The sequence below is a fragment of the Eleutherodactylus coqui genome, chromosome 9 (genome assembly GCF_035609145.1).
Source record: "Eleutherodactylus coqui strain aEleCoq1 chromosome 9, aEleCoq1.hap1, whole genome shotgun sequence".
Lineage (NCBI taxonomy): Eukaryota > Metazoa > Chordata > Amphibia > Anura > Eleutherodactylidae > Eleutherodactylus > Eleutherodactylus coqui.
Window position 1 is genome coordinate 108,507,690 of NC_089845.1, and position 27,116 is coordinate 108,534,805.

The 27,116-nt window shown below is 38.0% G+C and overlaps 1 protein-coding gene across 2 annotated transcripts in view; it reads left to right on the forward strand.

Moving 5' to 3' along the window:
• TOX (thymocyte selection associated high mobility group box) overlaps positions 1-27,116 on the forward strand; it is a 258,050-nt gene that overhangs the window by 23,152 nt on the left and 207,782 nt on the right. Inside the window, exon 2 of one of the 2 annotated variants that reach the window (XM_066578295.1) lies at positions 24,807-24,890. The exons of the other annotated variant lie outside the window; for it this stretch is intronic. Coding sequence (XP_066434392.1) covers positions 24,807-24,890 — 84 coding nt within the window. The remainder of the gene's footprint in view (positions 1-24,806; positions 24,891-27,116) is intronic. 2 annotated transcript variants of the gene reach the window in all.

The following is a 27,116-nucleotide window of genomic DNA, read 5'->3' on the forward strand; positions in this document are numbered from 1 at the left end:
GCCTTTTCACATGTTGGGTAAAAGCTTGGTTCCTACGACACACAGACACAGCTGAAATATGGCACAGAGTGCTTAGCCAGCAGTATGCAGTCCTAAGCCCTCGCTCACAACCTGAAGGTTGCGAGTTCAATCCCCACATGGTTCAGGTAGCCGGCTCAAGGTTGACTCAGCTTTCCATCCTTCCAAGGTTGATAAAACGAGTATCCAGCTTGGTGGGAGGTAATAAATAAAATTACCTGAAAGTGCTGTGGAATAAGTTGGCGCTATACAAATAACAATATTTATTTTATCTCAGCAGTGATAATACATAGTACCATAATTTGTCATCTGCCTGAGGTGTTTCTAGTGCACCATTACCATTCCAGGGAACCATTACCAATAGGCAGAGGAGCAAGGGGAGCTTAGATAGGTGCTCAGCCCTCAGTCCTGACACTACCAGTCCTAGCCAGATGGGTTCTGTGTTTAGAAGCCATTTCCCCAATGATGGTCCCTTAAAAAAAAATAAGCAGTTAGAAAGTATTTCAAAGTTGTCCATAAGAAGAAATCTAGTATTTGTATGATTGTTTGTCCATATCAAGGCATAAAATCTGCTTGGGCAAGATGCATGGATAGACTACTATGTGTTTATACACAATCATACAGAAGCTCCAAGTGGAGAGTCCAAAAATCCTATACAGCGACCACACTGAAATATATAATGTATTACAGAGGCAGAGAACTTTATGAAAGCGTGGAAACCCTTTTAAAAAGTATTCAGTATATAATAAAGAATTTTATAGTTTTACATCAATGATGGTTATCACCACAAACTTTAAATTGTGTTTCAAGGATGAACATGTAGGACAAGATACAGAACAAAATACATTCTATAATCTGAAAAGCAGCCTAATGATTCAGACTTCATTACAATTCTCTAGTTATTTGCTCCACAATTTTCTATCTTTCTGATATAAGTCATATAAAAAGCAACTCATGCAGTAAACTATTAAAAAAAACATTGAAGTAAAGTTTATTAGACCTTCCCAACATGTACTATGATCCAAACCATATTGAGATTTTTCTGTCTTTATTTTTACTATACTTGAGAGAGTTGAAAATGGCATAATAAAGAAATATGTATACGCAATTTCTGAGAAAAGAATGTTTTTAAGTTATTATTGCATCTAGGAAAACTGACTCAATTAGTTTCAGAGACTCAGAGTTACATTTTTATTTCATAGGTCGCCTCATTATCTGTCAGAGTACATCTCCTGAATTCATAATTTTAATGGTCAAACATATCAGTGTTTAACAGATTGATATTATTTTGCAGTATAGATTAAATGTCATCTTCAATGCCGTAGAAAAGGTAGTAAAGTAGATAAAACACATGATTAATTAGTAAGAAATATTACAAAGTAAAGCACCAGTTAGCATTAATGTCTCTATATCCTGTTTTCTAGTTATGGTTTGTTTTTATACCACGCTTTATTGCAGAATAAAGTTGGCCTTAGGCCCCTAGTACATCATATATGTCTTCCGTAAATATATTTGTGGATCAAAAGGAGGGTCAGATCACAACATGTACTGTGGCAGATTTTTCTGATATATGCCCCATCCTACCTCACTCATTATTTTGCTTACCACACCTCCAAAAAAAATTCACATTATAACCTTACTAGGAATATATCAACTTAACCAGATAGTGAAACACATTCTATTTTCTAATCTGTTGTATTTTCTGATTTTCTGATTATTTTAAACTTCTTATTACCTATACATGACTGTAGGGGTGACCATCTCGATGAGCTCAGGTAGCGGCATTTAGAGATATGCTTTACGGCTGCCTCATGGGCAGTAAAAAACAATGGATTTCTAGGGGAAAATATTCTAGACATGCTATGTGTACTCTACAGAGGACATTGTGCAAAGAGGCATAGGAGGTAGAGATGAGCGAGCATACTCGCTAAGGACAATTACTCGATTGAGCATTGTCCTTAGAGAGTATCTCCCCGCTCGGCAGAGAAGGTTCGGGTGCCGGCGCGGGTGACAAGTGAATTGCGGCAGTAAGCAGGGGGGAGCGGGGGGGGGGGGGGGGAGAGAGGGAGAGAGAGATCTCTCCTCCGTTCCCCCCCCCCGCCGCTCCCTGCCCGCCACCGGCAGCTGAATCTTTGCTCCCGTGCGGGCAGGTACTCACTAAGGGCAATGCTCGATCGAGCAATTGCCCTTAGCGAGTATGCTCGCTCATCACTAATAGTAGGTGAACTACTACTATCAACTATTGTGAATGGTCAATTCTTTGTTATCTGTAGTATATGGATGTGAGATCATTTTTTTTTACAGAACAAGAAATGTCTGTCTACTGTTAGGCTCAGTGTGAAAACTGCAGAATTTTAGATTTTTTAAAAACTATAGATCAAGGCATTGAAAATGTAAAAAAAATCTTGAAAAATATGTCTAACATAAAACCTAATTTATGCAGTAGGTCGTTTTCTGATTGCACATGCCCTTTTACGATAATCCTGGGTTGCTGGCCAAGTTAGCCAGAGCTAGTAATGAGAATTGTGCCCCTGGATTATACCAAATAATATTAGCACATAATTGCCCACCATATTCTGCAAGTCCCATTGCAATTTGTATACAATCACTGTAAGACGTAGCAGTGCCCAAAGAGTAGTGCCCTTTTAAATGTGTTACCCACAACATTGTGCATGCTAAAGTGGTCCTAGAGATGTGTTAACTACAGTTCCCTTATAACAAGATATGTTTTTTACATTTTTAACAGGAAGGTATATGCAAGCCGCAGATTGGCAGCTGCTGTGGTGGACTCGTTCATTCATATAATGCTACCCTTCCGTACAGAAGAGGGGCAAATTAATAGCCAGGTTTGGTTTCTTCTTTCGATAACAGCTGACCGGCAGAGGTAGATAAGACAAACCTATAACAGTCAGTGGAGACTCCGAAAAACTTTCTATTAAGAAGAAATTGTTTAAAACAATCAACTTTTTTAAGACCCAATAAAACTTTTATAAGGCATCTATCTGTATTAAATTTATTTCTCTTGTCCTACTTCACAGTTTAAAGGGGTGGTTGCACAAAAAAATGTTTATAGTTACATTCAGTCCATAATTATAAATATTTTTTGTAGTTACACTTACTTAAAAAAACACACACGGTAAACATTGTCAAAAAAAACCAAAACATCACAATTGTGCTTTTTTGGTCACCCCACATCCAAGAAAAAATATAATAAAAAGCTATTAAAAGGTTACATGTACTCCAGAATGGTATCAATAGAAAGTACAGGTTGTTCTGTAAAAAATGAGCTCTGAAAGAAGTCAGTGGAAACTATGAAGTAGGCTGTATTATCATTAATATTGATTTGGGTCACAAGAATTGCTATATTCATTCTGTATAGATGACAGGTGCATTTTATAGTGCTCATAAATCGACTCTGGAACATTTTAGATGCATCTTGATAAATTGTGTAAAGATAATTGGAAAGTGTTTGTAGCGTCAACTAGAATTAAAGTAGAGCATGAATAGGAGTTTGTGGTTAACCTCATGAGGTAAGCAGCGGAAACTAATAATGGAGATATTTGGGTCCGAAGATACTTTGTTTCCAGTTGGGTTGATATGGAACCCTAGACAGACATACATAAAGCAAGTCAGTGTCCTGCTACGTACAATTTCTTATTTTCAGCAAAACCTTAGAGCTTTGTGAGAAAATTAGTACTCAAGCATGATCATAATATAGATTTTTTAAAAACTGTGTATTTGTCTGTGTTTTTTAAAAAAAAAAAAAAAATGTAAAAACATTTTTAAAGAACTTTCGATCCATAAAAAAGGTTTAATATTCTTTCTCTTCTGGAAGTAAAAGCTTTTAAATAGGAGGAAACTGAATGTTTAAATCAATTAATTGTCACCATTATTATGAACCTTTAGTTGGTAAGAGAGAGAAACACTAAAGAACCTGTGAAATCATAATTATAGTAGTATTGTAAGAAAGTATTTTTCTGTCATCCATGCTATATTAAGTTTATTCTGTTAGTCAGTACAATTATACCGATACCAAGTTTACATCATTTTTTAATTGTTGTTCTACTTTTAAAAAACACAAAATCTTTTTTAAAAATTGGAAAAATTGTTTTCTGTTGCCATCTTCTGATCATCATAACTTAATTTAATTTTCTGTCAATGGGGTTGTGTAAAGTCTTGATTTTTGTAGGACAATCTGTAGTTTCTATTGACACCATTTTTGGGTACATGCAATTTTTTCCTTGGAAGACAGGGTGACCAAGAAAGTGTAATTTTGGCATTGTGTAGGTTTTTTAAGGATGTTCCCTGCATGGAATAAATAATACATTTGTTTAATAGATGGGACATTTATGGATGCATCGATACCACATATGTTTATTTATTGATCATCTGATCATTTATACAATATACTTCAGTACTTTAGTATTGCAGCATATTGTATTTCTGCAGGCAATCTATTATAACATGCCACAGACACATCTTAATAGGCAAAAACACATGACAGTCCTGGGGATCTTCATAAGGCCCAAACAGCACCCCACAATTTCACAGCGGGGGAGAGGTGTTAAGAAGACAGAAGGAGTTTGCCCCCATTGTTGGGCAATTTAAATACCATTGTCAGATTTGACAGTGGCATCTATATGGTCAGAGCTGCAATCAGAGTTATCTATGATTGTGACTGTTACAGGTGGGTGTCAGCTGTCAGACACCCAGCACCCACTGTGTAGGGAGTGGGCTGAGCTCCCAGGCCTGCTCCATACAAATTCTGCTACTAGATGTATATGCCCTTTAGCATTAAGAGATTAAAGATGATTTATGTTTTAGAAAATCCATTTTCACATACCATATTAGGCAAGTCTAAGTTGATAGTTCCTCGTTTGACCCAAATTTATTAGTCAAGGATATAATGAGTGTCTCTCAATTTGGAGAACCCATTATACCTGTGTAATACATGATCATCTTATATTAAATAAATAAATAAATATTGGTATTTGTATAGCGCCAACTTATTACGCAGCGCTTTCAGGTAATTATTACTTATTACCCCCCACCAAGCTGGGTTCTCATTTTACCGACCTCGGAAGGATGGAAGGCTGAGTCAACCTTGAGCCGGCTACCTGAATCATCCGGGGATCGAACTTGCAACCTTCAGGTCACAGGCGAGAGCTTACACTCTGCACCACACGAGGCTCATTATATTGTGTAATGCTTCCTTTTTCCTGTGGTGGCACTGCTGGGTGAATTGAACATTTCTTGCCAAGAGTTGCCTGAGATCAAAACTGATTGCTGAGAGTGTCAGCACTGGAGCAGTCAGTGATCAGCTGCTGGTTAGGGAACCTTACTAACAAAAATGGTTTTCCCAATTTGACCATACTTTTAAATGTTACAGCATTGTATTATACCCAGCTTGTAACAGAAAATGGTAAATCTGCTACTTCTATTCCAAAAGTGAATAGGATATACTGGCATGACAAACGTAGCCAGCTCTTGCCCGTACTCTAATGTTTTCAACGAAGGGTGTCCTAATGCCGCTGTGGTATCCATTAATATTCTATGGTGGCCTAGTGCTTCTCTGACACCTATTATGCTTTTTCCACTGCTAAAGAATATATGGAAGATGACAATAATCTTCAGTAAATGACAATTTGCAGGTTAGAGAGAGAACCAGTGAATAATTCTAGCATTTACTGTATGGTTCTGTGGTTATTAGTTCATGCCCCAGGCCTAGATACAGACTGTGCAATAACTTATATACACATCAAGTCACTTAGTCTGGGTTTGCAATACATTTCAGTGTGAGCCCAGACTTATTGTCCAAAAATTCCGACTGAATCACCAAAAATAACATTCAGACAGAACATCCTGGACAGAAACATAGACTTTCATTCTGCAAATTGAGATCAAAGGTGCAAGATTTGGTTTCTGTTTGACCAGCTTTCTGTGCCTTTCTGGCCAGCTTGTCAGACAAAACAGAGTAGTCAGCTATGCTATCTTGTCTAGCAAAAATGGCGGAAAGGAATTGAAACCTGGTCAAAAGGTGACCGAAATGATCTCTCTTTGACTAATTAAAGCTTATGATCCTATCCAGACTTTAGTCTAAATGCTGTCTTCAGCAATTCAGATTGAATCACAGGACGAAAAGGGTATGTATGTATATATTTATGTATTTGTTTGTTTACATTCCGCCGATTTCCTGATTTTAAGCACACACGCACATATTTGACCAGTTGAAAAGCAAGCTAATTTACCTTAAGGGGCACCACAATGCTGTCTCTATGGTGACACAAGATGTCTACTTGGGTAGGACGGTGGCCGAGTCATTAACACTGTTGCCTTGTAGTTCTGGAATCCTTGGTTCCAATCATGTTGTCCATGGACAACATCTGCATGGAGTTTGTATGTTCTCCTTGTGTGTTCGCTTGGGTTTCTTCCAGGTGCTTCGGTTTCGTCCTACACCCCAAAAACATGCTAATCAGTGAATTTAAAAACTATGAGCTTTAACAGAGAAACTGAACCCAATGCCAAGTGCTGGATAATATGTATGCCCTATATTAACATGATTTTAACTTCTTTGTATCATGTACCCATTTGGTATAACAACAGTATGCATGTCTATGGCACCAACAACAGATCAATTCAGCACAGATCCATAATATGGTCATGTCCTTTGGACCTTAGAATATTATTAATATTCTAGAAGGAAACCAAAGTACCAAAAAGAGAATATACAACCTCCATGGAGATCCTGTCCTTATGTCCCTTTCTTTGTAGCACAGTAATCTACTACTGACTGCTGGGTACATAAATACAGTGCACAAAACTGAATATAGTTCAAGCTTAGAAATGTATTGAAAACTAGTAGAGTGGACTACATTCACTCTATAATTAGTCTAATTATCTCATTAGGAAGTTGTACCAACATGCCAGTGACAAGCAGAATTTTGCTATGCGCCGTGCAAAGTGGAGTCAGATTGGTTGCGAACATTGTGTATTCTTTATAAATATGGCATTCTGGTCGTGGCTCATTAGTAGATGACACCTTATAAATCCCATTGATAGGGTTCCTGTAGATGTAATACATTCTTTAAATGTTAATAAACTAAAGTAATCATCTGCGTAACAAGAAACTACATATTAAAGCAGTGTATCTTCAAGTTAATTTACATTCTGACTTTTCTGCCGGATTGTCTGAGCTGATCCAGTTTAATATGCTTTGTTTGCAGACAGATTTTCGTGTGTTTAAAAAATGTTCTAGATAGTGTTTGAAAAAGATTTACGGCATAATATATTTTACACCATCGCTTGTGGAGGCTCCAGAAGAATTTATAATATTGCAGATTGTTTAGTTAATGTTTCAAGCTAATAAATGATTCATGCTGCAGTGGCTCTCTACTTTTTACTAACTTCATTCTACCATCAACAGATTAGATTAAATCCCCATTTACAGTATTATATTAATATTTTCAATGGCAGACTAATCCAAGAAATAAATGTGTCAGTTTCTATGGATACGCTGTAATGGGTACATGCAGAAGAAAGTGGCTCTAGGCCACACAAGAGGCTTAATGTACAGATATTATAGGAAGACATTGTTTATCACTGAAGTATCAAGCTAGAAATATTTCGGGATCTCATTTTTACTTTTAGTCATTTGATACTATTTTGCCTAACTAGTATTCGGTTAATATTGAGAAGGACCCGTGTCGATATGTATATTCTTTTATTTTGTTTCTTTTATGGTAGGCTAACTATTTAACAGGAAAATGTTCATTCGTAATAATGGCTAGACTTCATGAAATTTTAAAGCTTAAAGTCGAATTGGTAATATATTCTTGTGTGGTTCCATTTTTTTAAGCAAATGAGTTCACAATGTATCTTAGAAAAGCGCAAACCTGCATAATTATAAATCTCTAAGTAAATGGATTTGTATAAACAGCTCCATATTTATTGATTCTGAAGATATTATCGTAATGGCTATGCACGTCTTTGGAGACACTTTTAGCTATATTTTATGTGTTTTATTAAATAAAACATATTTACAGCTAGTTTCGATTAACAATCTCAGATCATTGGTCTTCTGTAACTTGCATATTGTACGTTCCTTTACAAGCTACTCAACCCCGTTCAATGCTCACTTCATCAGACAGGCTCTCTGATGATTCAGTCTGCGGTTCTTATCTCTGCTCCCCTAAACGCAAAGCTGACATATTTACAAACAAATGAAATAAATTTAGGCCGGCTGCACACGGGCGGGTCAGATTCCGTAAACGGAATCCTGCAGTGGAATCCGAACCCTGTGACCAGCTGACATCCGTGCATACCGGCTTTCTGAAAATCTTCTCTGTACTGCCGATGGTTCGCGTGGCGAGCCACCGACCTGTGCCGTATAGGATTTTTTTTAGCCTCTGCTTTCCCAAAGACTCAGAATCCGCAACTTTTCCGCCATGTCATTGCGAAAGGGCCATGGATCGGACGACTTCCATTGACTTTCGGGAGTGGAAAATCGCAATTGATTTTCGCTCGTGTAGAGAAAAAGGTGATTTTCGGCCTAATTTTTTGTGTTTGCTGTGGAGTCTGAATCTGTGCAGCGCCCTTAAGGATGCCAACTTTATTTTTAAAAAACAAGGTCTCCAAAGGTGTTGGTAGCCTTTAAAGACTTTCAATTAGGATTAGTCCATGGTTGGTTTCTTCCAAAAATAGAGTTAGGGTACTTTTTACATAGGATGACTGTTGAATGCTTAAGTTTCCAACAGTTGTCTTAACAATTATTGCTCCAGGACTTTTACACAGGAGCAATGATAACTCATTGAATGGAGGCTGAGCATGCCAAAGATCTCTTCCAGCCACATGCCTCCATTCAGAGTAAATAGGCAATCGTTTATAGATGGCCGCCAGTAGCTTGGTCGCAAGTGAGCTGAAAACCAAAGGACTCTAACAAGTGAGTGATTCTCGCTCACTTGCTTTGTCAGGACAGGACAACAGTCACCCATAATCACTCTTTTGAGCGATTACTCGGGTGACTGTTGGCCAGAGTAAAAGTACCCTAAGTATGCAACTCCTGTCAATGGGTTGTCTCTGGTATTTTTTTAGCTCAGCTTCAAAGAAGTGAATGGGTCAGAGTTATAATATACCACAGAACCTATGGATAAGTGTTACACTTTAGTTTGAAAAAAAACAAACATCTGCGTGTTTCTCATCATAGGCCACCCTTTTAAAGGGATTGTCTCAGTAAAGACATTGATGGCACAATGAGCTGAACATGTGGCTTCTGAAAAAAGTGGAGAAAACAGCCTCCCTAGTGTTTCTTTTGATCCATTTTTGCAAATATAATTACACACACACACACACACACACACACACACATATATATATATATATATATATATATCCATGTAGGTATAATTTTCCTGAGTCAATATTACATAAGCTTCTAAATAAATATGCTATGTTTGATTTTGGAATAGTATAAAACTTGCAATAAAATAAATACAATACAGATACAGTACAAATACTAAAGGGCTTATCCAGCCCCCCCCCCCTCCCCAAAACAGAAAAAACGTTTAAAGCTAGTAGAACATAAAAGGAGTACTCAGCTCACCCGATTTCCCACTGATCTCACTGTGATGGTGCCCAGTGCCCGGAAGCGCTCTACTTCCAGCCGCAGTCATTACATCAATAACAACAGGAGCATGAGATTTTGGCAGCAGCCAATCACCAGTTATTCCTATCTTATGTCATATCCCCAGGATCCCCATTCTGGACATGCAGTAGATGTAGGCCTCAAAGATAAGACTCATATCTAACACACATTAAGGCAAATCTTGTGGAAATGCCATAAATGTCTAAGATGTCTGTTCATTAAAGGACTCATTAGCAAGTTTACACTTCCCAACTCACAGGGAACATTAAAAAGAAGAGGAGCACCTGAGCAAGTTGATATTTTACTTAAGGGTTCCCATACAAGTTACAGATGTTGTTAGCAACTGTATGCGGATCATCGTTAATTGCCAGGCAACACCTGGACTTGTCAATTGAAGCAATAACAAGTTCAAGTGTTGCCTGTTAATTAGTGGCCCGAATGCAGTTAAAACAGTTCATCTGCAGCATCTATGGATACCCCTATAATAGTTGATGCAATGGAGGATTGTAATCACTGTGCTAATTAATTGCTAGCCCTGGTCTCTACAGTGTTTCTTCATTCCCTACCCCTATTCAGTAATAGACAGCTATCCCTATGTGGTAGCGCAGTAGGGTAAATGAGGTGAAGAAAGTGGTGTAAATGTTGTATACGTTTCAATTACTCTCTCTGTTCACTGCCCTTTATACTTTTTGTAGCCTGCATTTTGCTCTTGGTGCTTTATAATTGTAGCAGTAAATGGGTACTTTTTTTTTTTTTTTAGCAAAGTATACCTTTACGGACTTCACCTTGAAATGATTTTAGTGTTTTCTGAGTCATTTTATAGAAACATGTTCATCATTATCCATGCTACCTGCAAAATATGTTTGTAGTTAATGGATTTGCAAGCAGAACCTATATTATACTTTTTTTTCTAATATTTTAAATATTCCAGTTTTGAGGTTTGTACTGTAATTGTTTTATTATGTGTTGTTGTTGTCATTAGGCTTTGTCAGTTTTGGCAGGTAATTAAATGTAGGAATAATTAAATGTCTGAAAGCATGTAACCGAGCTTTTTTTGTATCGTGATGTTAGGCAGAAAAATAAAGGAATAAAATGCTTGGAAAGCATTTTATCTGTTCTTTGGAAATTGTCTTTCTGCTTTGTTAGGAGACAGCAGGTGTCTTGCTTTCATCACTGTGTAATGATTGAATCCCGTTACTTTGTTTTTCGTCCCATACAGCTTAATTGTTATTTTTCTCACAATAGAAGTTTGGAGGGAACCAGTAAAGTGTAGATGTCAAATGTAACCTTCTGCATGTACTCCAGAGCTGTATGAAAGAAAGCTTCGACCTCAGATACTAATGAAAACTTGTTAGAGAAAATAGTCAAAATATGAGGGTAATTCAATATGTTCTCTGCCATTAGTGAAAATTGAAATTAAAATGAAAAACCTTTTGGCTAACTGCAGCATATCTAACACGATATATGTTATCTTCCATCTAGCTCCTTTAAATGGTTTAAGGTTGGCTTCCACGTAGGAATCAAATAAATAGAAAGTTTTACAAAGCTGTGCAGGATAGTTTCCAACTTGTATAATTTCTTTCATGTTAATGAGTTATTTAACAGGGTAAAGGAAAACGTTTTCCTGTTGAGCAAAATGTGTTTTATGTGTTTTTTTTAATATAATATATATCTACACAACAAAGACTGTCATCGTTCGTATCAGAATTTGTATCTAATTTTCTTATCTCATACATACACTAGAGTCAGTTTAATAGGAAATCAGTGTGTTTCTAGATTGGAGAAAAAATTATATTACATGCAAAAACAAACCTTCAAAAACATGGCGAGAACATCCACTTTTGATAAAGATAAGCAAAAGCAACTTCAGACATGCTCTAATTTCATAATATACTCTGTAGAGTTAAGTGTTTTTTGACCTACAAGTCTATGATGGACCAGGAAGGCATACATGGACAAGATGTAAGTCAACAAAGTGTGCCCTTATTTCCAACCTTTCAAGATTAGCACTCAGAAAGCCCTTCATAACATAGAGTGTAATACATAATCTTTTGACATATTTGGGTCATGCTTATGTACTACTAGAACTGTCTTTTAGCAATTGTGTGTCTATGCTCATGATTGCTCTCTTAATATATTAAATTATACTAGTCTGCCTTTGCCTAGTCTTCCTATTCAGGGCTTCCTTTAATTTAGGCTTAAACACTGGTTATGGTGAGAAAAAGTCTCCAAAACTCTATCACAACCACCAGCTTCCACCACCAATACCAGCATCCAACTACTTCTCCTGGACAAGTGATAAGTTTTAAGAGTGTGTGGCATAAAAAACTCTTGAATGGCAATATATTTTTAGATGGTTGCTGTTATGGTGGAAGTTAGTTCTTACAAGTCACAAATAGACTTTCTTATGAAAAGGGCCGTGTCATAGTAGAATTTTTTTTTAGATAGATTATTAATACAACTTTTTAGGATAACTGACCTTCATGGTACACTAAGTATGTGTTTTACACAAGTAAATATTTTTTTATGTAAAGGCAAGTCTTACGGAAGGTGTGGTTGTGTTAGCTACCTTATGCCATCTTCCTCGCTAGTGCTGCTGCTCAATCTGCAGAGACTGGCTCAATAACTCCCTTAAGCCCCATTCATACACAACGATTATCACTTAAAATTCACTCAAACGATGCCTTTTGAGCCATAATCATTGCGTGTAAATGCTACCATCGTTTGCTTTTCAGCCGAACAATGATTTTATGTTGAGTTTAGAATCCATCGTTCGGCCAGGCAGCTGATAGCAGGGACCGCACGCTGTGATTCTCCATGAGAGCACTGATAACCTTGTATCAAGCTGCATTCTCCTGGCAGAAAAAATGGGGCTGCATGCAGATAACAGACCTCTTGCTGTTATCTGCACACAGTGAAGGGAGACTCATTTACATGCACATGAAGCTAATAAGCTACCAATGAGCATGAGTGCCCATTAGCAACTTATGCAAAATGATCGCTCAAACTGTCATTCCCCCTATTTTCCAAATTAATTTTTAGCGATCATTTTTGCATGTAAATGGGGCTTTAGCTAAGTGGGATAAGGTGAAACAATCTCCAATTTTTGGTTGCAAATTGTTTTTAATTGTCAAAAAAAATGGATTCAAAATTTTAAAAAAGAAACCTTTGTCCTTTCTTAATGGTAAATTGATGAAAAGGTACATTATGCATAATTTTCTATGGCCTTGCTGTCAAATGTGTGTGTCTGTTAACTAACATGATGTATGCAATTTGAGTTAAATGATTGTTTTACAACCAGCCATTTTTTTCCAGCAAGCTGTAGTTTTTATTGCTGTTTTTGGGGGGCACTTGACTTTTTGATCACTTTTTATTTAATTTTTATTGGGAGACAGGTTGACTAAAAAACACAGTCCTTGCATTATGCATTTTTTTTACAGCATTCACCATGTGAGATAAATAATGCATTACTTAGGTACTTAGGACTTTTTTAGATGCAGTAAAACTAATTATTTTTTATTTAGTTTGCTTTATGGGAAAAATGTAAAAAGAGTTTATTTGATTCTTTATATTTATTTTTTACATTTTTACTAAAATTTCATATTTTATTTAGTCCCTTTAGGGGACCTCAACTTGCAATTGTTTTATCACTTCCACAATATGCTGCAATACTGCAGTATTGCAGTATATTGTATTCTTAATGTTTAAATATTAAACCTTGTTACAGGCAGGATTTAATATGATTACATACATTGCAACCCTGGGAGCCTTCACTAGGCTACCATGACAACTATTGTTACCACGTGATACCATCATGATGATGAGTCAAAGGACAGCTGGCACTTGCCGTGTATGCAGCGGGTTTTGCTCCCGCATCCACTTTATACCCACCCTGTACCTCTGTGATATACATGTACGTCACAGAGGGGGAAGGTGTATAATATACATCAGAAAAGTATCCCGTGTCATGGAAATTACAGCCAATTTCAAGTACAGCGTACAACCAATTTTGCAATAGCAAACAGAAGGAACATAATGTACAATTACAGAACACAAATAAATACTATATGACGACTTGAGCTTTCCTTTATAAAAAACGTTTTACTTTCTTTCCGAAAAGCATGATAACCACACAGACCATAAAATAAATGCAATACACCAATAAAAATGTGTATGTACACCATCTCGTTATCCTAAATACATCCATATGACTGTAACAGTAGCACCGTCTACAATCCTCACAATGCTTATTTTTTAATACAAAAAGAAAATTGAAAATCTTCGCTATGTTTCCACCATGTTATTTTTATTTCATGGCCAATATTACATTTTAATGAAGTGAAACCCACATTTTCATTCATCCTCTGTTCAGTACATTGTATGTGACCCAACACAATTAATTGAAAGTTGTCACGTTTCCAAGTAGTGATTACTCTTCACACTAACTTCAATTATTTGCCTTTCACATAAGTTATAGCATTTTCCACACATGGCTTATTCGTGCAAATTTTAGAGCAGTGCTTCCTGAATTTAAGTGCTAAGTAATAGACATGAAAAGAGTGAGCCTACGGCTGATTTGAGGGGCTGGGAATAGAAAACATTGCTTGCAGTACAAAGGACTTGAAAGGTATGCTCAATCATGCATTAAGAGACCTTATGCATTTACATTACAGTTTACTAGTTGTATTCAGTTAATTTGCTATTTTAGTTTCTTACGTGCAGCACATAATTACTAATATAGGCTGCCAGAGAAAGCTTTTAAATTCAGTCTTACCACAAATATGCAATAGTATAAGTTTATGAGGTTTTGACTTATGAATGTATGATTGTTCATTTTTCCAATGATTCTGGCTCCATAAATAGAGCCCTGTTCGAGTTAATAGTTTGGTTCTTACCATGGCAATCTGAATGCTTATATGTAAACATTTAGTCATGTTCCTGTATTATCTGAGTAGCAAATGAGCACAGCACCTTTAGATATGCTATCCCTGTGCAAACAAGCAGCAGCTGCACTATTGTTCTTGGTCTGCAAATAAATATAAATTTTAATGACCTGGTAAAGGGAAAGATAAAGCTAAGCATAATGTGCTTGAAAAGTCTTTGTATAAAATGTAATTTCAGAGCTAAATGTGATTTATATATTAATGTCAGAGAATTGTGCAAAATGAGGGTAAAATGGCACTATAGTTAAGATTTAAGGTCCATGTGCACCTGCATTTACCGTATAAATGTATTATAATTACAGTACAAGGGAAAGTTCTCGAAATGCTTGTTTCAGTTAATGGGTCTTTCATTTTCGGTGTGATAGATTAGATAGATAGCTATGCATCCTCTACAGTATTTATATAGATATAATATAAAAGTTTGGTACTGTGTTAACTAGTAGGACAAAATGTACTGCTCTCAGTAATAGCACAGAACAGCTATTATTACAGGAAGAGATACACCTCACCGCAAACACAAATCCAATTACAAAGTCACAGGACAATTACCAACGTACTAGTAGAAAGATAAAACGGGACTTTTTTTGAATAATTACTTTAAAAATAGAAGAAAAAAAAAACACTATTAGCCTATTGAGCCCTACGCTGATCCTTATATATATACATGGAGCACCCGCCCCGAAAAGTGCAACCCTGTATTAGAACCTTACCCTGGTGTGCCCTGTAACACCCTATGGGTAATCACCAGGTCAGAAAAATATGTTTATTTACAACAAGAATTGATAACATAGAGCCAGTTGTGAAGATACTCAAAGGATTCAGAATCCAAAGCCACATAAATTAGCAAAATGAAAACTATGACACAAAATCCACATCATCACCCTAAACTTTTTCCTACCTGTTTTTTAGCCAATAGATGCCAACGGCTCATCATGGACAAACAAATATGGCTCTGAATCACAGCCAGTGTAATTGTCTACTACTGATGATGCTTTATGAACAAAAGATCAAACTGAAAGTATAAAGAGAATAGCACTATATCATACATCCCTAAATAACAGGGTACAATTGGTTGGAAAAGCTCAAAAGTTCACTGAATGATTAGTCAATCACCCAGGCAAGTTACAAAATTGAATTTTACTAAGGAGGTACTTGTGAGTCTTATAACGTTGTTGTCAACTGTGTGGTCCATATACAGAAGAATAGTACGGGAGCACTATTGGAGACAAAGATATAGATATATTTTCTCAAATCATCCTTTAAGGGCTTAGTCACACGGGCCCATACGGGCCCCGATGCACCCGTCTTTCTGCAGGATAAGATGGCCGCACTGTAGGTGCGAAGAAAGAACACATGACCGGCTCCATTGCCGGTCATGTGTTCTTTCTTCCAGCGCTGTGGAGAGTCCGTCTTCTTCATGCAGGAAGACAGGCGCATCGACGCCCGAATGTGCCCATGTGACTGAGCCCTAAAGCAATTAAAACCAAGGAAAGATGATAAGCTTAATAGTGTTGATCCAAATTCCATGATAAGGCTTGAAATTGTTAAGTTCCACAAACGAACAGATCAGGTTGTACTGGAGCGATATGGAAGTGTGCCTCACCTCATGATGTATATATATCTTAGGACATCATGAGTTGAGGCATGCTTCATATCGCTCCAGTACAGCCTGATCTGTTCATTTGTGGATCTCAGCAATTTCAGGCCTTATCATGGAATTCGAATCAACACTATTAAGCTTGTCACCTTTCCTTGGTTTTAACTGCTTTAAAGGCTGATATGTATGTATATGTATGTGTATGTATATATAGGGATCACTATGGGGCTCAGTAGAGTCATCATAAGGATTTTTGTCTTCTATTTTTAAAGAAATTATTAAATATAAATTTAAAAAATTTTTTATCTTTCCATTAGTCTTGTAGATATGATACTAGAGATGAGCGAGTATACTCGCTAAGGCACATTACTCGAGCGAGTAGTGCCTTAGCCGCGTATCTCCCCGCTCGTCTCTAAAGATTCGGGGGCCGGCGCGGGTGACAGGTGAGTTGCGGCGGGGAGCGGCGGGGGGGGGGGGGGGGGGGGGGGAGAGGAAGAGAGAGATCTCCCCTCCGTTCCTCCCCGCTCTCCCCTGCCGCTCCCCGCCCCCCGCCGGCCCCCGAATCTTTAGAGACGAGCAAGGAGATACTCGGCTAAGGCACTACTCGCTCGAGTAATGTGCCTTAGCGAGTATACTCGCTCATCTCTATATGATACCAACCCGAATGAAGAGACCTAAGTAGCCGTAAAAGCTTGCACTGTTAAACATCATCATTTTATTTGTTCGCCATTAAATGTGTCGTGTCTACAAGATTATTTTGTTTCTGGTACGGAAAGTGATAATATTTTATATATAAAACATGCAAAAGGAACATTCTGCAATTTTTGAAAGATATTTTTACTATAATATCTTTATTACTATATGTAGTGTAATTTTCTGGATATATTAGCTAATTAATCTAGATGAAGCTCAAAGGAGACTTAACAGCACAACATATAAAAGGCCTTTTAAAGCAAATTGATGTGGTTTTACATCTGACAATAGTATAAAATATCCAAAGGGGCAATACTCACCCTACATGTGGCGACCATTCCCTAATTGCCCGTAAAGCTTTGTTTATCTGGTTCCATTGATGATCTATCATCCTAATATGTAACCACTGCAAGAGAGATGTGCTGATCACACTGACAGCACAGCTTTGGACAGTGATTGACTCAAGAGGTCATGTGTTGAAAGGACATGTTATAGCTGGAGTTGGTAAAGTAAAAGTAAGACTTAGGCCTTAGTCACACGGGCGTTTTTAGCCGCGATTTGCGCATGCGCATGCGTCCGGCGATTTTATAAAACCATTGCTTTGCAATGGTATCGGACACATGGGCGCTTTTTATGCGCCCGTCCGATAAATTATAGAACAGAAATCGCAGATCGCACCCATGTGCGATCTGCGATTCCTGTTCTCTTCTCTATATGCGCTCAATGGGGCCGGCAGCAGCAGCGCCGACCCCATTGAGAACATATAGAATACAAATCATTCTTCTCTGCCACAGCTGTAACAGCTGTGGCAGAGAAGAACGATGTTTGCCCATTGAATTCAATGGAGCCGGCAATACAACCGTCTCCATTGAAAGCAATGGGCTGCCGGCGAGCGCTGGATGAATTGTCGGGAAGGGCTTAAATATATAAGCCCTTCCCTGCAATTCATCCTAAAATGTGTTAAAATAAAAAAAAATTGTATACTCACCTTTCCGCTGCAGCCGGAGTTCTGCCGCGGCCGCTGTCAGTTCTCCTGAACTGCTTCTCGGCACTATTCAGCCGGCGGGGCTTTAAAATCTCCGCCTGCTGAATGATCTGCCTCTGATTGGTCACAGCCTGACCAGTCAGAGGCAGGTTTCACTCACACACCCATTCATGAATTCATGAATGGGTGAGTGACTGCTGCCTCTCATTGGCTCAGCAGGAGCTGCCCCTGATTGGTCCCGCTGAGCCAATGAGAGGCAGCAGTCACTCACCCATTCATGAATTCATGAATGGGTGTGTGAGTGAAACCTGCCTCTGATTGGTCAGGCTGTGACCAATCAGAGGCAACTCATTCAGCAGGCGGGGATTTTAAAGCCCCGCCGGCTGAATAGTGCCGAGAAGCAGTTCAGGAGAACTGACAGCGGCCGCGGCAGAACTCCGGCTGCAGCGGAAAGGTGAGTATACAATTTTTTTTTTATTTTAACACATTTTAGGATGAATTGCAGGGAAGGGCTTATATATTTAAGCCCTTCCCGACAATTCATCCCGGGCTCGCCCGCAGCGCATTGCTTTCAATGGAGCCGGCTGTATTGCCGGCTCCATTGAATGCAATGCGCTGGACAGCTCCGGCCCGTTTCTAATGAAACGCGGCTAGGAGCAGATTTTCGGGCGTTTTTTCGGCCGATTTTTCGCGCAAATCGCGCAAAAAAACGCCCGTGTGACTAAGGCCTTAAGATGCATTAAGACGTAATGATTATCATTGAAAAAATCATTAAAATGAGTGAAAGTGAATGATCATTCAGTTTAAACGAGAGCCAATGGCTAAAAAGCATCGTTCACTCTTTCAATTCTCATTGCACTCAAATACTTCCTGCTAGTGTTTCCTGCTAGGAGAAGTGAACGATTCTTAACGATGATCTACCTGTCTAAACAGACTGGACGAGTGCGAATGAAGGTCTCATTAACCCCTCCTTTTCTTTTTCGAGTGGCTTCTCCCACCTGCAATGAAGTAATTCAATGGAGCGCAGGGCACAATTACATAGATGCCTCTCCATTCATTTCAATGGAGCTAAGGGAAATAGATGACCGCTTTGTACCTGGCAATCTCTGGTAGTCCTATTGAAAATTAATCAAGTGGCACTGTGAATATGCAACTGCCACTCCATTCAATCTGCTCTTCACGTCAAGGACTGTAGTGAGCAGGATGGGTGGAAATGGGACCCCATTTTCAGGATCACCAGGGGTCCTTGTGATTAGATCCCCACCAATCTACCAGTTTTCACCCATCCGGTGAATCACTAAAAACATGAAAAAACATACCTTAACCAGAGTACCCATTTAAGGATTAGATAGTTAGAAATTAGTGTTTAGCTGTGGCTATTGACCTTAAATTGTTGAACTTTGTGGAATACACAAAGGAATGGAAAGAATTTGCATGTATTGCCTATTTTACTTTCTTCAGCTCCCACGATCTGACATATAATATACACTGGACTTCTGGCGCTTAATATAAATTACTATTCCTTTATGTTCAAATGACATACATAGAATAGTATTATTTTAATTGTAATGTACAATAAGACACCATGTTAGACATTCTCAGACTTTTTTTCCATGTACAGTGTGAATTATGAATGAGTGCTGTATCGCCCCCGAAAAATGTGCTTTTTGACTTCTTTAAAATAATATACAACCATCTTTGTATATTTTTACTGTGTTAATAAGTAACGTTCTTTCTGGATATGCTTAGAGAGATGTTAGTTATATTACAGTATGTCTGTCAAATTCTCAAAACAAAGTCCTTTTTCAATATCGGTAGCCACTGCTTCATTTCCGCACTAATATACTGGCATGTTTAGTTTTAATCAGTTATGCTGGCTGCCAATGATCCTCACAGCAATATATTATTACACAAAATATTCCACATAGCTTTGGCATCCAAGGGGTTAATTTGAGATTGTAGAAGTGTATTCTCAACCAAAGGGGCCTTTATCATGTAAGTAGGTTAAAATTAGAGTTCTAGAGCTCCAGGCTTCGTTTTATTCAGTGCTTTAAAAAGGCCCTCTTTTTTCTGGCCTCTTTTAGGAAATTGAGATTGTTTGCTTGTAAAGTTGATTTAAATTAACATCAAAATAGTCCCGTTATATTCTTTACTGACATAAAGTACTTTATAGGAATAGAAAAAGTAACACATTTAACGGGAATTTTTCATCAAAAATGACCTATTGTTTAAATCAAGTTTTTATGTTAAATATATATATATATCTATATAGATATATATATATATAGATATATATATAGATATATAGATATATATATTTTTTTTAATTTCTGGTGATTTTCTTTTTTCATTTCACTATTTATATTTAAAAAGAATTCTAATATTTTTCATTTTTCTCACTGGCTACTAAGCCTAATAATCGTCTGAGACTTTCTGTAAGTTACAGTAGCCTTATGGACTGTTGAAGCATTAGACTGGAGGGGACTCATTGACCTCTATGTGGTGGAGTGTTGTGAGCATTCTCTATGAACTATGGAGAAGTTATTGTACAGGGTGAAGAAGGAGGAGGTGAGCTGTGACCACAACCTATTATGAATGGTGTATCTTGTGTTATCTCTATATAGGTATTACCTGTTTTTGTTAGCCTGCCCTTTGATGATAATGTTATGATTAGAGATGAGTGAGCACGCTTGTTTAAGGCAGATGCTCGAGCGAGCATCACTCTTCTTGGGTAACTGCTTACTCGTCCGAGCAAATGCGGGAAGGATGGGGGGGGCGATGGGGGAGCCGGGGGGAGAGTGAGAGAGATCTCTCTCTCTCCCCCCCGCTGCCCCCCCCCCCCCCGTATTTGCTCAGACGAGTGAGCGGGTACTCGATAAGAGCGATGCTCGCTCGAGTATCTGCCTAAACGAGCGTGCTCTCTCATTTCTAGTTATGATTAATTGTTTAGTGGTCAAAACTAAAAGGTATTAGGACTTTTGTAAGATGTGCAGTGACATGGCAAAGTTTAAAAAACTCACAAAATAAAAAAAAAATGTTATGATACATTTACTAGAAATAAGCGATATATGTTGTAAAACATGTTCACATTCTGTAATACTTACAAAAGTTTTGATTTGTGTTTCTGTTTTTTGTGATGTGTTAGCCTGGTTTTAAAAATGACTATGCCTTTCAATAATAGTTACTTGTAAATGGACACAGTTGGATTCATCAGATGATAAAATGATCCAACCTGCTAAAAATATTGCAATCTAATCACCTGAATTGCTATAATCGTAGAGCGTAAATGCTGATTGTAATAGAAGACCTCATTAGGGGAAATAGCGGGATTTTATTTTGCTACAATGCAAATTATTTTCCCTGTAATATTGTAAATGAGCAGCTCAGATTATCCTTCTAGTAATGAAATGTGAGGACGTTGATGGAAATGAAAGGGAAAACCTAAGATATAATTATGCTATTAACAATATTTCAGTTGAAATATCTTTTTCTCCTGAGCTAGACATATAGGTATAATTGCTTTATAAGTTTGCTGGTCACCCTTGGAAACAGACAACAGATAATATCCACTGCTGTCAGACATTTGTGTGGTATGAATCCGTAATATGAGACTCCAATGTTATGCAGATGAACACTGAGATTTATTCTCACAGATAGAAATAGAATTAATTGTCCCATCACATAGTGTATTAATAAGATATTCTGTCTTAGAAGTATATTTTAATATATACCCTTATGGACTTTGTGTGCTGCTGTACAGAATTCAGATCCAAATTTCAGATACTAAGACCATTTTTCTTTCTGGAGGACCCAGCATGTCGGTTTGCTACATGGACAGCTACATTGATTCTAGTGGGTACAGTGTAATACTCTATTTGCCCTCTGTTGGTGCTGTAGGGAAATTAAACAATTGCAGCCTAATGTTCCTGCAATTACAGCTCTCATGTTGCGACAGCAGTAACATGGAAGTACCGTAGGTCCGGGCTGATGTCATGATGTCAGCCTGGCTCATATTACCACAGTGTTTACACATTAGCACCCCGTGACGAATGACAGGGCTCATGTGCCAATATCAATTTGCCAGTTTGATTGGTTGACATGAATGTGGTTTTCCCAGTTAGCCAATCAATCATCATTGTAGTGTATATATATATTCCATCCTCTCCTTTCAGAAGGCACCTCTGTAAGGTGGAGTTCTGGTCCAGTTCTCATCCTTCCAGTGCCATGCCAACCAGATAAGCCCTTGGTCTTCTGACTTTTTACTTATTGTTGTACATCTACTACCTAGTGTTGTTAAGATGATTGAATTTACATCTGTCAATTGTTACTGCTTTTTCCATCTAGGGATAGTCTAGGTAGTCCCCAAGGTTTTGAGCATGGGGTTCCCCTCATCAGGGCGATTACCCTGCTTTTAGGCATGTTTTTTTCCATATTAGTATGATAGGGTGAGATTTCCCTTTCCACCATTATTTAGTTTTATTTAGTTTCATTATTAGTAGTTTTGTTCTCTGAGTTCTTCTAATAGAATGTATATCTGTCCTTTTGGACAACTATTACTTCCAGTCCGGGCAAGTTGTTTTCGGCACCTGGTTCGGACGTAGCAACAACTGATTGATGGGGGTCTGAGCAGTAGGATACCTTGTGATCTATCAAAAAAAGGAATATTCAAAGTTTAAATCCCCTTTAATTAAAAGTGATGTTTTTTTAAACAGAATCGTAGATGTCTTTTCTGTAGCAAATATTGAAACTTTTCAGGACAATGGCTGCTATTCAGAATGCATGCCTGTCATGAAATAATTGGAGACCCTGAAAATATGTCTATAGAGCCTTCACAGGTGTCATTTGGATATATTAATAATCATAAGTATGGAAGGCTGGATGAATGGATGTTTTATTTCATGTAATCATTGTCACTACATCCATGTTACAAGTAAGATATTCACAATACTAGCCAGCCAGTAGATGTCTGTACACTTGACAGGACAAGTATTTGCTGCTATCAGACAATGAACCTGACTGCCAACAATGTCTGAATAAAAAGTTTTGACAAATCAGTTGAATACACTTCCTTTTAGCAACCTTTTGTAATGTCAGGTTTACTCTGTGTCACTGAATAATGATTTCTGTGTAGAATTTCTTTCCACTTGAGAGCAAAAGGTATACTGGGGAAAACGTAGTTTAAATGGATCCTGAATGTAGTTGGGATGTAACAAAATCTTACAAGTATATACATCTGCAGAATGTCAGGGATAATTTCAGCTTTTCAGAAACAGAAGGATCTCTTCAGTAATTTTACCAGATGTTGGCCTGCATTCCGTATGTAGTATATAAACTGTATACAATGCATTGTAATGCGGCTATTGAGTCACTATTTAATATTTGAAGTAGCAGTAATGGTCTGCTGCTCTAATTTTAGTTTTATTGAAATGTCGTAACTGTAAAACAGATGTACAGTACATCGATTTTATTAGAAGCGATAGATTTCAATATAATAGATCTAGTCTTTTCCATGGCTCTTATATAAATCTTAATTAAATACATAGAAAATTACTTCCTCCCACTACTAAAACCTCTTTGAGATGACTGCTCAAAATTGCAAAAAATAGTGGTCTTCTGGGTGGATGGTATTCTTCTCCAAGATACCCAGCATGCCTATTACGTGGTGGAAGTAAGCATCTACCACAGGAAATCTGGTCTGAATAAGGCTATAGTCTTTTGGATAAGTTTCACTGTATATATCTTTGTACAGTGAAATGAGATTAAAAAGTGTAGAGTGGTCATTTAGAGTAGTTCTTCTCAGTCAGACTTGGTTCACACAATGGTTTTTGGCCATGAAGCATACCTAATTTTTTGAGATTTTCAGAATATGCTACCATGTGCATACCTCAGGAATAACACTATTTCTGGCTGTTATATGACTTGTATCCTGCATTTTTCTCCATTCCCTTCTGCAGACTGTGTATTTGATTCTCAGTTCTCTCAGAACTGGTGCAAAGAACTACTGTGCTATGTTCTATATACTGTGCACAGAGAACTCCAGATTCTGATCGTGTTGTTGTCTGTAACACACTGAGGCATAACATCATCTTGTAGGACAATGTACAGCAATGCTCAGCTATGTAGATGGGAATAAATAGCAGCAAAAAACTCATTAACTCTGAAAGGACATTAGTCTCTCTCTCCTCTCCCCATCCTTCTGCTCTCATACACTTTGATGAGCATAGGGACTCATGCCCCTCCTCAACTTCCTGTTCTTCCATTGAGCCATCTTTAGTAACAGAGATAAGATCACATGGCAGCAGGCAGTGATCAGCAAGATAGAAGGGGGACTCCTAGTGGCCTGCATGTTTTTTTTTTCATCACAAAAACATAATTTTAGGCAAATAAAGTAAATCACACTTTTGAAAGTTATCACACTGGCTATCCTATAAGCACACGTTGTTTGAACAGTTATTGGCTGTTTCAAACTACCTCGAAATACAGTTATCTAAAGTTCTAAGCATTTTGACTGACATTTTTAAAAATGATGTCTTTTAGTATATATGTTTTTATGTGTCTTTTTAAAGGCACATTAAAACCTACTGAAATGTGTGAAGAAAACTTGCCATATTCAGAGCATGCGGTGTTTTGAAAAAACAAAAAATTGCCACTAACAACAAAAACCCCCAAGACATAAGCCCTAGTAAATCAAAACTTTACCAATATTTGTTTTTTTAACTTACTTTGTCTCTTTGTGGCAGCCATTTTAGTAAATGAGACAGTAAGACATGTACTATCCATGAATCTCAGTGATTTTTAGCCTGATATACAGCAACCACCTATCCCCTTAAGGTTACTGGGGAATTGTGTAACCCTCAGGGTGACTCAGTAGAGACCCTTTTATTGGCCATGGTGTGTCTAATGTATTTTCTTGCACTTATACTGTTCCAGGTAGCCAGCAGTCTTACAGGGCATATCCCCTATGCCCTTCATGTACAGAACATCATTGCCGGACTATACAAGGAAGGAAACATGGTCAGTAGCGCAATTTTATGATTTTTGTTCATTTTCACAAGATGCTCTTCTTCAGTCACTAACATTTTAGTAGTGTTCTTTAGATGTATACAGTGGCTCTATTCCTTACATTGACTTACACATTTTCTGTAGGCATAGACATACATTGAAATGAGGCACCTGCTCTGTGATCGGTGCCTCCATAGCTTTACATAAAGCCTTCAACCCAATCATATGTGTAGCTGTATAGGGAGCAGAGGTTACAGTTGTACCCTGGCCTTAGTGCCTAAGGATGTCTAAAAGTCCTTCTGCCACATAAGAAGAAATCAGTACTATAAATGGCCCATGGTAGGTGGGGAAACCTGATTTTCCATTGGGACCTAGAGGCTTGAATCCACACATCTAGGCCCAATGCATTTGTGATGTGATCCTGCAGCCAGTTTACACCAAATTGCAATTTGGCTATGTATTACTAACCAGGGCAACCCAAAACCCAGTGATATTATAGCGATACGCACTAAAGCCACTATGTAACATTTGCCTAATATGCATTAACTTATGTAAAATATGTTGTTTTTAATAGCACAACAATATAATTGGACAAGATGTCAGTAGTTATTTTATGTTTAGATAAGGTAAGCTATGTAAAATTCCCTTCTTCCTTTACTAATCTGCTGTAGCCTTGCCCGTAGAAACCGGCTCGTGGATATTCACAACAGAAATAATTATTTTTCTTTTTATCATCTCTTTAAATCGCTTCCTTGTGACCTTCACCGAACATTGTTTTTATTAACATTAAATGAATGTCAATCAAGTACTTAAATTAGTCTCCATGGTAGTTCTCAATTAAATTAAATATCTTCTTCAGTGCTGCACACCACAGACAAAGAAGAGAATTCTACTTTGAAATGATCATTTGTCCATGTGTTTCCAGTATAAACTGCATTTACGTCAGATACGAAATTATTTTTTGGCCATTGAGCTCACATTAATCAATCATCTCTTGGTTAACCTTTTTGGTCTACTTTATCCCCTATGTTGTGATGTACAGTTCATGTACATTCAAAGCTAAAAAGCCCTAACCTAGTCTAACCCACAGTTTATTCCCCTATTATATTGTAAAGATTTTTTTCCATGTCTTAAAATTGCTTCAGAACCACTCCATCCTTTATAGATGCTTCTGACCAGGACCAATCTATGGCCCCAGCAGTGGCCTTCTAACGCCAATTATTGGCTGTAGCAGCCACATGTTCTGGTCAGCAGCAACCAGGAAAGACAAAGTCGTCTTGTGAAGAAATTTTAAATTGTAGGAAAACCCCTTTAAGGTATGAGCCATCAGCCTGGAGTCCGGGACATTTGTTCTTCTGCTGAGTATACCTCACAGAAGATAACATCCATTGACACTATACCAGTGGATGCAAGGATCGAACCACGATTAATAAATGATTCACTTTTCATTCATCATTCATTTCATGCAGGCATAGAAGTCATCTTCGGCTCCTTCACTTATTGTTGCTCGTTCAGTCGTTCTCATTCATTTATACAGTGAATGTGAAGGACTGAATGATTTCTCGTTTGAACGAGCCAATGATGGATCTACCTGCCGGAATGAAATCTGACATCTTAAGTAGAGATGAGCGAGCATACTCGCTAAGGACAATTGCTTGAGCGAGCATTGCCCTTAGAGAGTACCTGCCTGCTTGGAAGAAAAGGTTCGGGTGCCGGCGCGGGTGAGTGGTGAGTAGCAGGAGTGAGCAGGGGGAAGCGGGGGGAGAGAGAGATCACCCCTCCGTTCTCCCCTGTTCTCCCCCGCCCCCCCGCCGGCACCTGAACCTTTTCTTCCGAGCGGGCAGGTACTCGCTAAGGACAATGCTCACTCAAGCAATTGTCCTTAGCAAGTATGCTCGCTCATCTCTAATCTTAAGCTCATTCAAACGAGAAATCAACTGGTCTAAATGGGCCTTAAGGCTCTACTCATATATACATTTTGTATTTCAGTTGCTCAGCTCCATCATAGGAGCCAAATACAGAAAATAACAGAAGTGCCAGAACCGGTGCTTAACTAACATGAATGACAACTGACAGACTCAACTGACCATAATGGGGTCCATCAAGTTTCTGTCTTGCCGATCAGCATTTTACTGGATGATATAGTTTAGCATGCTATCCCAGTTTGTACCATAATTGCACTGGAGCCTCGAATGTACGTGTCAACGGAGCCTAAAATTGAATAAAATGACCAGTGCC